The sequence below is a fragment of the Phalacrocorax aristotelis genome, unplaced genomic scaffold, assembly GCF_949628215.1.
Source record: "Phalacrocorax aristotelis unplaced genomic scaffold, bGulAri2.1 scaffold_289, whole genome shotgun sequence".
In the NCBI taxonomy this organism is placed as follows: Eukaryota; Metazoa; Chordata; class Aves; order Suliformes; family Phalacrocoracidae; genus Phalacrocorax; species Phalacrocorax aristotelis.
Window position 1 is genome coordinate 1 of NW_027441242.1, and position 12300 is coordinate 12300.

A 12300-nucleotide genomic window follows, 5' to 3' on the forward strand; every position below is an offset into this window, starting at 1 on the left:
AGAAATAATTTACCGCAGCCATCTTTGTTTTATGCAGAAATCTTCCTCTTTCGGTTCCCCCCCCCCAGCGCCAGGAATACACAAATATTGTTCATCTCACGCACCGAGCCGGGATCTGCGGAGATTAGAGAGAGATATAAAAAAACAAGCAAACAAAAAAAAAAAAAAAGAAAGAAAGAAAAAAAAAGAGAACCAAAAAGAACCCCCCCCCCTCCAACAACAACAAAAAAAAGCAGAATTATGATTATTCGCCCGCTCAGGCTCTAGCGGCGACGAGGGGGGGGGGGGGAAGCTTTTGATTTTTTTGTTGTTTTAATTCTTTTTATTATTATTATTTTACTCCCTCCCCCCTCACCCCCCCACCCCCGCCTGCTTTTTCTTCAGGCATTTTTCAGAGGGGGGTGTGTGTGTGTGTTTTCTTTTTTTTTTCCTTTTTTTTTTTTTCCCCTCTTTTTAACCTTTTCTACCCTCCAGGAAGGTGTGTGCGGGAGCGGGGGCGACCTAAACCCCCCCTCAGCCGGCCATTTTGGGCTTATTTTTTTCCTTAAAGGGGGGTGGTGGGGGGGGGGGGGGGGGGAATTTTTTCCGTTTTTTTTTTTCTCCTTCACCCCCCCCCTTTCTCCTCCCTTTTTTTTTTTTCCTCTTTTTGTTGCTTTTTTTTTTTTTTTTTAAATTATTTTATTTTCCCTTCCGAGCTGTGTGTGTGTCTGTCTGTCTGTCTGAGCTGGGGGGGGGGAGGTTGTGTGGGGGGGTTCGGATTTAAAAATAAATTTCGGGGCGGCCATTTTCGCTCCTCGCTCTCGCGGGGAACGCTGTCCCGGGCGGCCCCGGCGACTTATTTAATTTTTTCTGAGGGGGTTTTAACCTTTTTTTGGGCACTTTTGGGTTTTTTGAATTTTTTTGCCTTTTTTTTAACCCCTTTTTTTTAAATCCACACCCCCCCCCCACCACCTTTTACACCACCCCCCCCCCCCTTTTTTTTTCTCCCTTCACCGGCGGGCCCGGCCCGGGGGGGGGGGGGGGTCGCCCCGTCCCGGTTGTCGCTCGCCCCCCCCCCCCCCAACAGGGGGGGTGGGTTGGGGGAGGTGGGAGAGCGCGGAGGGTCCCCCCCCCCCCTCCCCGTCCCCCCCCGCCATCCCTCCGCCTCCCGCCCGCCTCACTCCCGTCTCCCTCCTGCCCCCCTCAGCCCCGCCATGGCTTCCCCTCTGAGGGAGGACGAGGAAGAGGAGGAGGAGATGGTGGTGTCTGAGGCGGAGGGGGATGAAGACGACGAGGAGGAAGAAGACGAGGAGGAGGAGGAAGACGACGCCGCCGCCGCCGCTCTCCTCGCCGTTACCGGAGGGCACCGAGGACCCGCCGACATCTTCCCCCCGCCGCCTCCCGCCCCGCCGCCGCCGCCACCGCCGCCCCCCCCCCGCTCCCGCCGCCGCGGGGCCGCCTGAGGCGAACGCAGGTAAACGACCCCCACCCCCCCCCGCAAACCTTCCCCCCCCCCTCCTTTTTCTTCCTCTTCGTCGTCTTCCTCCTCCTCCTCCTCTTCACCTTCCCGCCGCCGCCGCGCGCTTCCCGCCTCACGGCCCCCCGCGCGCTTCCCGCCACACGGCGCTGGGGAAACAACCGGGGGGTGGGGGGGTGGGGGGGGGAGTGGGTTGGTGGGGGGGGGGTGGGGGGGGTGGGCGCCACGCGCGCTGTTTGTAAACAACCGCCCCACGCGTGTGTGTGTGTGTGGGGGGTGCACCCCCACCCCCACCCCGTGCTTTAATTTGGGGGGGGACCTCACGCCCCCCCCCCCCCCGTCACGTGTGTGTCGTGGGTGTCCGGCCCCCCCTCCCCCCCCCCATGGCGCGCGGTCGGGGGGTCCCACCCCCACGGGAGGGGCGGGGCCGGGGAACCCCCCCCCATCCCCCGGTAGGGCCTGAGGGGACGGAGGGTGGCGGGAACCTGACGGGAGCCTCGGGGTGTTGTGGGGCTGTTGGGGGCGTGACAGGGCCAGGGTGGTTGTTGCACCCTGGGGTGGGGGGTGTTGTGGGGCTGTTGGGGGCGTGACAGGGCCCAGGGTGGTTGTTGCACCCTGGGGTGGGGTTGATGGGGGATGTTGGGCGCCTGACAGGGTCCAGGGCAGCTGTTACACCCCACCAGCTCCAGGGTGGCTGTTGCACCCCATGCTGGGGCTGGTGGGCGCCTGACAGGGCCCAGGGTGGTTGTTGCACCCTGTGGCGGGGGGTAATGGGGATGTTGGGCGCCTGACAGGGTCCAGGGCGGCTGTTGCACCCCACCAGCTCCAGGGTGGCTGTTGCACCCCATGCTGGGGCTGGTGGGCGCCTGACAGGGCCCAGGGTGGTTGTTGCACCCTGTGGCGGGGCGTAATGGGGATGTTGGGCGCCTGACAGGGTCCAGGGCGGCTGTTACACCCCATGCTGGGGCTGATGGGCGCCTGACAGGGTCCAGGGCGGCTGTTACACCCCATGCTGGGGCTGGTGGGCGCCTGACAGGGCCCAGGGTGGTTGTTGCACCCTGTGGCGGGGGGTAATGGGGATGTTGGGCGCCTGACAGGGTCCAGGGCGGCTGTTGCACCCCATGCTGGGGCTGATGGGCGCCTGACAGGGCCCAGGATGGTTATTGCACCCTCGGGTGGGGTTGATGGGGGATGTTGGGCGCCTGACAGGGCCCAGGATGGTTGTTGCACCCCATGGTGTGGGGTGAGGGAGGGTCCTGTACACCTGACAGGGCCCAGGATGGTTGTTGCACCCCGTGATGGGGTTGATGGGTACCTGACAGGGCACAGGATGGTTGTTGCTCCCTCTGGTGTGGGATGATGGGGGCTGCTGGGTGCCTGACAGGGTCAGGGTCGCTGTTGCACCCCGTGGTGTAGGGTTGATGGGTTTGGGTGCCTGACAGGACGCAGGATGGTTGTTGCACCCCGTGCTAGGTTGATTGTGGGTTGATGGGGGTCTGACAGGGCCCAGAATGGTTGTTAAACCCTGTGGTGTTTGGTGATGGGTGCCGTTGTATACCTGACAGCGCCCAGGGTGGTTCTTGCACCCCTTGCTGGGAGGTGATGGGGTCTGTTATGCGCCTGATGAGGCCCAGGGTAGCTGCTGTACCCCATGTTGTGTAGTGATGGGGGCTGTTGGGTGCCTGACAGGGCCCAGGGTGGCTGTTGCACCCTGTGGTGTGGGCTGAGGGGAGCTGATGTGTCCCTGACAGAACCCAGGCAGTTGTACGGCAAGGGGGGGCTGTTGTGTGCCTGACCGGGCCCAGGGTGGTTGTTGCAACTGGTGGCAGGGTTGATCCGACCTGTTGTGTGCCTGACAGGGCCCAGGGTGGCTGTTGCACCCTGTGCTGGGGTTGATGGGCACCTCACAGGGTCCCGAATGGTTGTTGCACCCTGTGGTGTAGGGTGATGGGTGCTGTTGTGCTCCTGACAGGGCCCAGGGTGCCTGTTGCACCCTGTTGCGTGGGGTAATGGGGGCTGTTGGGCTCCTGGTAGGTTCTGCGGTGGCTGTTGCACCACACAGTCTGTGGTGATGGGTGCTGTTGTGCGCCTGACAGTGCCCAGGGTGGTTATTGCAACTCGTGGCGGGGTTGGTGGGGCCTGTTGTTCACCTGACAGGACTCAGGGTGACTGTTGCACCCTGTGCTGGAGTTCATGTGGGTTGATGGGTGCCTGACAGGGCCCAGGATGGTTGTTGCACCCAGTGTGTGGGGTGACGGGGTCTGACAGGACCCAGGATGGTTGTTGCACCCCATGGTGTGGGGTGATGGGTGTTGTTGAGTGCCTGATGGCCCAGGGTGGCTGTTACACCCCGTTCTGGGGTTGATGTAGGTTGATGGGTGCCTAACAGAGCCCAGGATGGTTGTTGCACCCGTGCTGGGGTTGATGGGTGTTGGTGGGCGCTTGACAGGGTGCAGCATGGCTGTTGCAACTCGTGGTGGAGTTGATGGGTGCCTGATAGGGCCCAGGATGGTTGTTGCACCCCGTGGTGGTGTTGGTGAGGGTTGATGGGTGCCTGACAATGCCTGGAATGGTTGTTGCACCCCATGCTGGGGTTGATGGGTGCCTGACAGGGCCCAGGATGGTTGTTACACCCTGTGGTGTGGGGCAATGGGTGCTGTTGGGTGCCTGATGAGGCCCAGGGTGGCTGTTGTACCCGGTATTGTGGGGTGTTGGGTGCTGTTGGGCACCTGACTGGGCCCAGGATGGCGGTTGTACCCTGTGGTGTGGGGTGATGGGAGTTGGTGGTCGCCTGACAGGGCGAAGGGTGGCTGTTGTACCCCATGGTGTGGGGTGATGGAGGGCTGCTGGGCGCTTGACAGGGGACCCAGTCAGTTGTAGGGCAAGGGGGGCTGGTGGACACCTCATAGGGTCCAGGGTGCCTGTTGCACCCCATGGTGTGAGGTGATGAGTGGTGGTGTGCGCCTGACGGGGCACAGGGTGGCTGTTGCACCCCATGGTGCTGGGGATGATGGGGGCTGTTGGCTGCCTGTCAGGAACCCAGGCAGTTGTAGGGGAAGGGGGCCTGGCAGAGACACCTCACAGGCTCCAGGGTGGTTGTTGTGCCCTGTGGTGTAACATGACGGGGGTCAATGGGTGCCTGACAGGGCTCAGGGTGGTTGTTTCAGCCTGTGGGGTGGGGTGATGGGTGCCACTGTGCAGCTGGGAGGGCCCAGCTTCGTTGTTGCACCCCGTGGTCTGGGGTGATGGGTGCTGTTCTGTGCCTGACAGGGTGGAGGATGGTTGTTGCACTCCAGGCTGAAGGGGGATGGGTGCTGTTGTGTGCCTGACAGGATCCAAGATGGTTGTTGCACCCCGTGGTGTGGGCGATGGGAGCTGTTGGGTGCCTTACAGGAACCCAGGCAGTTGTGGGGCGATGGGTGCTGTTGGGTGCCTGACGGGGCCCAGGGTGGCTGTTGCACCCCGTGGTGGGGAGTCTTGGGACTGTTGTGCAGCTGACAGGATCCAGGTCGGTTGTTGCACCGCATGGTGTGGGGGTAATGGGGGCTGTTGAGTGCCTGACAGGACCCAGGTTGGTTGTTGCACCCCATGGTGAAGGACGATGGGTGGTGTTGTGTGCTTGACAGGATCCAGGACGGCTGTCGTACCCTGTGGTGTGGTGTGATGGGTGCCGCTGTGCACGTGGCAGGCTTCGGGACGGTTATTGCTCCCCATGGTCTGGGACCGTGGGTGCTGTTGTACGCCTGACAGGGTCCAGGACTGTTGTTGCACCCCGTGGTGGGGGGTGATGGGTGCTGTTGTACGCCTGACAGGGTCCAGGACCGTTGTTGCACCCCGTGGTGGGGGGTGATGGGTGCTGTTGTACGCCTGACAGGGTCCAGGACCGTTGTTGCACCCCGTGGTGGGGGGTGATGGGTGCTGTTGTACGCCTGACAGGGTCCAGGACCGTTGTTGCACCCTGTGGTGGGGGGTGATGGGTGCTGCCGTGCACCTGGCAAGACCCGGAGTGGTTGTTGCACCCCGTGGTGGGGGGTTTTGGGTGCTGATGGTCTCGGGGGTCACCGATGTCACCGTGTAAAAACCCCCTCCAGGAAGGACCCAAAGTCCCCAGGAACCATCGACGTCCCAGCGCTGACTTATCCCGGGCCCGAGGGACAGTCTATTCCGTTGTATTTTATTGGGTTTTGTTGTATTTTATTGGATTTTATTGGATTTTGTTGGGTTTTATTGTAGTTTCTTGTGTTTCTCAAACGCCGCTTCTCGGTGTTGGCGGCTCGGCTGCGCCTTCACCCAAAATTTTGGCGCCGCTGGTGGTTTTGGGGCAGGTTTGCACCCCCGAACTCGCCCCTTTCGGGTGTGCGCCGCCCCTTCGGCTGTGATTTCCTCCCTCAGGCGCGGGTGTTAAAAAACCTGACAAACGAGGGGGGAAAAAAGAGGATTTAGCACAAAAAACCCACCCATTTCCTCAGCGGGGGGCGCCGGCAGGTCCCCGGCACCCGGGTTCGCCGGCGTGGGGACGGTTTGGGGTTTCAGACACCTTTTCTGGCGGTTTTCCCTGAGGTGGGAACCTAAAATTGACCATTTCTGTGCAAAATGCTAAGTTTTTTTTGCCTTCTGAACACCGTTTTTTAACTTTTTTGAGTTTGGCCTCAAACAGAGGGGGGGGAAAGGGCGTCTCGGAGCCCAAAGCGGCCAGTTTGACTGAAAAAAAGAGCTTTGATTTTGAAGTGAATCCATTCACTCTGAAAATACCCAGGAATGGGTAAGTTTGGATTTTAGAACCCTTTTTTTTTCTGGAAAAGCTTAGAAATGAGTACATTTGGATTTTAGACTCCTCCCCTTTTCCTCCAAAATGCTCAGAAATGGGCAAATTTGGATTTTAGAACCCTCGCTTTGCCCCCCAGAATGCTCAGACATACATAAATGTGGATTTTGGAGCTGTCTTTTTCCAAAAAAGCTCAGAAATAGGTAAATTTGGATTTTAGACCCTTCTCTTTTTCTCCAAAAATGCTCAGAAGTGGCAAAACTTGGATTTTAGAACGTCCCAAAACTCTCAGAAATGGGCAAATGTGGATTTTAGAACTCCTTTTCTTTCCAGAAAAGCTTAGAAATTGGTAAATTTGGGGTTTAGAACCCCCTTTTTTCCCAGAAAAGCTTAGAAATATGTAAATTTGGATTTCAGAAGCCCCTCTTTACCCCCCAAAAGCTCTGAAATAGGTAAATTTAGGCTTTTGACCCCTCTCTTTCCCCCCCCAAATACCTGGAAATAGGTAATTTGAGATTTTAGACCTCTCAAAAATGCTCAGAAATGGGTAAATTCAGATTTTTAGATCTTTTTTACCAGAAAAGTTCAAAAAAGGGTAAATCTGGATTTTAGAACTCCCTCTTTTCCCCCAAAACCACTTAGAAACGGGCAAATCCGCCTTTCCAGCGCGGCCTCCCCAGGCCAGTGCTGCTTCCCTGGCCGTTTCCTGGGGCTTTTTCTTGGTTTTTTGAGCAATTCTTCAGTGATTTTTGCTCCCCGCAGCCCCCGATCCCGCAAACGCTCCACGTGGGGCCGCGCGGACGCCCCCGAACCGGCCCAAAATTCACTTTTTTTTCAACTTTTCTCTCCCCAGAGCCGCCCTAATACCAGTTTTTAAAAACTTTTCCTACCCTTAGCACCAATAATAGCTATTTTTTTTAACCTTTCTCTCCCCAGAGCAGCATTCTTGCACGTTTTTAATGTTTCTCCTCGGAGCAGGAGCAGCGGGAGGCCAGCCTCCGTCTGTCTGTCCGTCCGTCCCCCTCCTGACAGCGACCCGGGCGCTCGGGGCTCCCCGGATTTGAGGTGAAATCACACTTTCCCCCCACCACCACCACTTCCCCGGCGGGAGGCCGCCCCCTCCCCCTCCTCCACAGCTCAAACTTGTTGGGTTTTCTTGGTTTGTTTTTTTTTGTTTTTTTGTTTTGTTTTTTCCCCTTTTTTCCCCTATTTTTGCCATTTCCAGCCCGTCCCAGCTGAGAACAATGGCGGCGGCTGGGATCGCGGCGGCTTCGAGCGCCGGAGGGGAGGAGGGGGGGGGGGTGGTGGTGAAGCACCCGCACTGACAAATTTTTCGCTATTAAAAAAAAAAAAAAGCCAAAATCAGGCAAAAAGTCGAGCGTTTTTTAATTTCCACCGTGTCACCGAGCTGTGGGCCGCGGGCCCGGCTGCCTGCCCCACCGCCTCAGGCCGGGCAGGAAAACCGGGGTAAAACACCCTCAAAAAAAGAGCCAAAAACATTGATTTTTTAAAATTTTTTTGCCGCTGTGGGGAAACAGCGCCTCGCTCCTCTCCGCTTCGGCGCCTCACTCTTTTTCCCTTTTTTCCCCCATTTTTGAGGACGCCTCACCTTTTCCTTTGTTCAAACTCTTTCCTCCCCTGGTGCAGAATCACTCCCCCTTTATTTATTTGTTATTTCATTTTTCATTTCTCCCTTTTTTCCCACACACACCCCCCCCCCCCCCCCTTTCCCCTGCACAATCGTTCCCGGTGTATTTTCAATTTTCATTAATTTTTCTCCCCTTTTTTTAAATTTTTTCCCCCCGCTTTTTTTTTTTTCCTTCTCGCTCACGTTCGCCGCCGCGGCCTCCCCGGGGCGGCGAACAGGCGGAGGGGTGGTGGTGGTTGTGTGTGTGTGTGGGGGGGGGGGGGGGGGGTGGGGGGTTGTGCTTTGTGTCTGGCAGCTGCCTGCCCGCACAGGCAGCGGGCGGGTGTACGCCTCCCTCCCCGTCCGGGTGTCTACGTATTTTCTCTCTCTCTCTCTCGAGGTGCGGGGAGTGGGAGCGTCACGTGTGTGGAAAATTCTCGTTGATGGTTTGCCAACGCGCCCCGGCTCCCCGCGCATGTCTGCTGGTGCTTGGGGTGTGTGTGTGTGTGTGTGTGTGGGGGGGGGGGGGATGGTTGTGTGGGAATGGGGGGGCGGGAGAGGGGGGGGTTGTGTGTGTGTTGATTGGGGGGTGGGGGTGTTTCCACACCCCACACACCCCCCACACCCCCCCCCGAATGGCAGGATCAGGCCCGGTGGGGCTGAGCCCCGGCCCGGCGAGCGGCTGTAGCCTGCGGGGAGCACCCGAAGGTGACGGCGGTGGCGGAGGGTGGGTGGGGAACAACCAGGGAAGGGGGGGGAGGAAATTGGTGTTGGTGGTGGGGGGGGGAAGTGGGAGGGCCGAAGCCGGTTGGGACGGGGGCGTCTGCGCCGCCATGGAAAAAAAGCAGAGGGAAAAAAAAAAACAAAAGGGGGGTTTGGGGTTGTTTTTTTTTCCACCCCCTCCCCGGTTACCATTTCCCAGCATCGCCCTCCCCCCACCCCGCACACCCAGAGCTGGGGTTTGGTGTCAGCCGGGTGGTCCCGGCAGCGCTGCCTGTCCCCGGACCCTGCCGGCAGCGGTCTGGCAGCAGGCTGGCCGGCGGTGCCAAGGGATTAGGCAGGAATGTGACCCCGGCGGCGCCGGGTGTTGCTTCCTCTCCCCACGCCAAACTTGGCACCCGCCGTCACCCGCCCGGACCCCCCGCCCCCTCCCTCCGCGGCTTGGGGACACCGGGGGTTCCCTCCCCGGCGGCGGTGAGCTTCATCCCTGACCGCCGGCGGTCGGCTGGGACCTGTCAGCGAGTGCCGGTTGTGATTTATGGGGGCGGACGGGTGACGTCGGCAGCGGGGGACACACACACACACACGCCAGGGCTGAGGACGTGCCAGCTCGTTGCAAGAGCCGCCGGGCAGATGTGACACCTCTCCCAGGCTTCACCCTGACCGGCTGCCAAAAACACCGGGGACAACCGAGGCCGTGACACGGATGTAGGTGTCACCACCCCGGGAATGGTCCTTGGGGATTCTCGGTGGCTCCTGTCACGGGGACGCCAGTGGCCCTCGGCCAAGAGGTTGGGAAATCCTCTGCTGGCGGTTGGTCACCGTCACGGGGACACCGGTGTCCCCCGGGCTGAGGGGTTGGGGAATCCTCTGCCGGCGGTTGGTCACCGTCACGGGGACACCGGTGTCCCCCGGGCTGAGGGGTTGGGGAATCCTCTGCCGGCGGTTGGTCACCGTCACGGGGACACCGGTGTCCCCCGGGCTGAGGGGTTGGGGAATCCTCTGCCGGCGGTTGGTCACTGTCACAGTGATGCCGGTATCTCCTGGGGTGAGCGGTTGGGAAATCCTCTGTCGGTGGCTGGGAACCGTGCACCGGCGCGGAACGATCGTGCCCAGCAGTTGATCGCTTTTATAGGTCGAAAAGGTGGGAATCTGCCACCACTGACGACGGTTGGTCAGTGTCACGGTGACACTCACATCCCCTGAGCCGAGGGGTCGGGGGATCCTCTGCTGGCGGTTGGTCAGTGTCACGGTGACACCGGTGTCCCCTGGGCCGAGGGGTCAGGAGGATCCTCCAGCGGCGGTTGGTCAGTGTCACGGTGACAGCGGTGTCCCCTGGGCCGAGGGGTCAGGAGGATCCTCCAGCGGCGGTTGGTCAGTGTCACGGTGACACTCACATCCCCTGAGCCGAGGGGTCGGGGGATCCTCCAGCGGCGGTTGGTCAGTGTCACGGTGACACCGGTGTCCCCTGGGCCGAGGGGTCAGGAGGATCCTCCAGCGGCGGTTGGTCAGTGTCACGGTGACACCGGTGTCCCCTGGGCCGAGGGGTCAGGAGGATCCTCCAGTGGCGGTTGGTCAGTGTCACGGTGACAGCGGTGTCCGTCCACCAGCAGTTGGGAGCCTTGTTTTTCGGGGTAACACCCCCCACCCCATGGGGCATTTCCAGGAGGATTTTTGGGGTGAAACCCTGAGGTTTTGGCCCCATGGAAGCCAAAATGCTCCTTCCGGGCCTCCTGCGAACGGGGGGAAATGCCCCAAAATCCCATTTCTGGTGCTGTTTTACCCGTTTTTTCGGGGCGTGAGTGGGTGTTGCCCGTACCATCGGTGGAGGGGCCTCAGGCTGTGGCTGCTAGTTTTGTTATCATTGAGATTTACCCCAAAAGTTGTTTTTCTCCCCCAAATGTTTCTGCCTCAGAGACCCAACCAAAGGTCAGTTGGTTTTGGGTCAGAAAATGGGGTAAAAAGGTAATTGCGGTGCTGGGTGGCACCGCTGTTTTCTGCCCCGATTTTGGGCTTGTTTCTGCCAGGGGAAGGCGGGGGCTGGAATGTCCCTGTCACCTGTTGGCCAGAGAGGGGACCTCAGCGTGGCCACCTGTACCCGTCACCCGCCTCCGCGTGGGTCAGTGGTCTGGTGGCCACAGAGGGGACCTCAGACAGGCGGCCTGTCCCCTTCACCCGCCTCCATGTGTGACACCGTGCTGGTGGCCACGGAAGGGCCTTCAGGTGGCCGCCTGTCCCTGTCACCCATCTCACCGCCTGTCAACAAGCCAGTGGCCGTGGAGGTGACCTCGGCGCAGCTGACTGTCACCATCACGTGCTTCCCTGTGTGTCACCGTGCCGAGGACCTCAGTGTGGCCACCTGTGGTTGTAACCCACCTCCACGTGTGTGACCGGTCTGGTGGCCACGGAGGCGACCTCAGTGTAGTCGCCTGTCCCTGCCACCCGTCTCGCTGTGTGTTGCCGTGCCAGTGGCTGCAGAGGGGACCTTGGTAGGGCCGCCTGTCCCCGTCACCCGCTTCACTGCATGTCAGTGCACCGGTGGCTGTGGAAGGGACCTCAGCGTGGCTGCCTGTCTGTCACCTGGCTCGCTGCGCGTCACCATCTTGGTGGCCACAGAGGGGACCTCAGTGTGGCCACCTGTCACCCCCTCACCACATGTCAGCGAGCCAGTGGCCATGGAGGGGACTTAAGCGCGGTTGACTGTCCCTGTCATCCGCCTCCCCGGTGTCACCGTCCCAGGGACCTCAGTGTGGCCACCTGTGGCCATCACCCTTCTTCTGTGTGTATCAGCATGCTGGTGGTTGTGGAGGGGACCTCCGTGTGTCGCCTGACCCTGTGACCGTCTTTCTGTGTGTCACCATCCCGGTGGCTGTGGAGGGGACCTCAGCGTTGTCGCCTGTGGCTGTCACTTGTCTTCCCATGCGTCAGCATGCTGGTGGTCATGGAGGGGGCCTCAGCATGGTTGCCTGTCCCCGTCACCTGCCTCTGTGTGTGTCAGGGGGTTGGTGGCCACAGAGGGGACCTCAGCGTGGCCAGCTGTCACCTGCCTCACCGCGTGTCAGCGTGCCAGTGGCCATGGTGGTGGCCTCAGCGCAGCTGACTGTCCCCATCGCCTGTTTCTCTGTGTGTCACCATCCCGGGGATCTCAGCGTGGCCCTGTCACCTGCCTCTCTGCCTGTCTGTGGGCTGGTGGTGTTAGTGGGGACCTCAGTGTGGTCACCTGTCCCCATCAGCCATATCTGTGCGTGTCACCATCCTGGTGGCTGTGGAGGAGACTTCAGTGTGGTTGCTTGTCCGTGTCACCCGTCTTGCGGCATGTCACTGTCCTGGTGGCCTCAGAGGGGACCTCAACGTGGCCGCCTGTCGCCATCACCCGCCTCTGTGTGTGTCGGGGGGTTGGTGGCCTTGGAGGGGACCTCAACGTGGCCGCCTGTCGCCATCACCCGCCTCTGTGTGTGTCAGGGGGTTGGTGGCCTCGGAGGGGACCTCAACGTGGCCGCCTGTCGCCATCACCTGTCTTCCTGTGTGTGTCAGTGTGCTGGTGTTCATGGAGGGGACCTCAGTGTGGCTGTCTGTCCCTGTCACCCGTCTCACTGTGTGCCACAACCATGGTGGCCACAGAGGGGTTCTTAGCATGGCCACCTGTCCCTGTCACCTGCCTCTGCCTGTGGCAGTGGGTTGGTGGCCACAGAGGGGGGTCTCATAGCAACCACACGTCCCTGTCACCCGTCT

The 12300-nt window shown here is 60.2% G+C and overlaps 1 protein-coding gene across 1 annotated transcript in view; it reads left to right on the forward strand.

The window, feature by feature from the left end:
• Nucleotides 1-1018: 1018 nt before the first annotated feature.
• Nucleotides 1019-12300, forward strand: part of LOC142051166 (chromodomain-helicase-DNA-binding protein 3-like) — a gene marked incomplete at its 3' end in the record, with an annotated part of 39479 nt that continues 28197 nt past the window's right edge. Inside the window, exon 1 of the mRNA XM_075080349.1 lies at nt 1019-1453. Within this exon, the coding sequence (XP_074936450.1) occupies nt 1261-1453 (193 nt within the window). The remainder of the gene's footprint in view (nt 1454-12300) is intronic.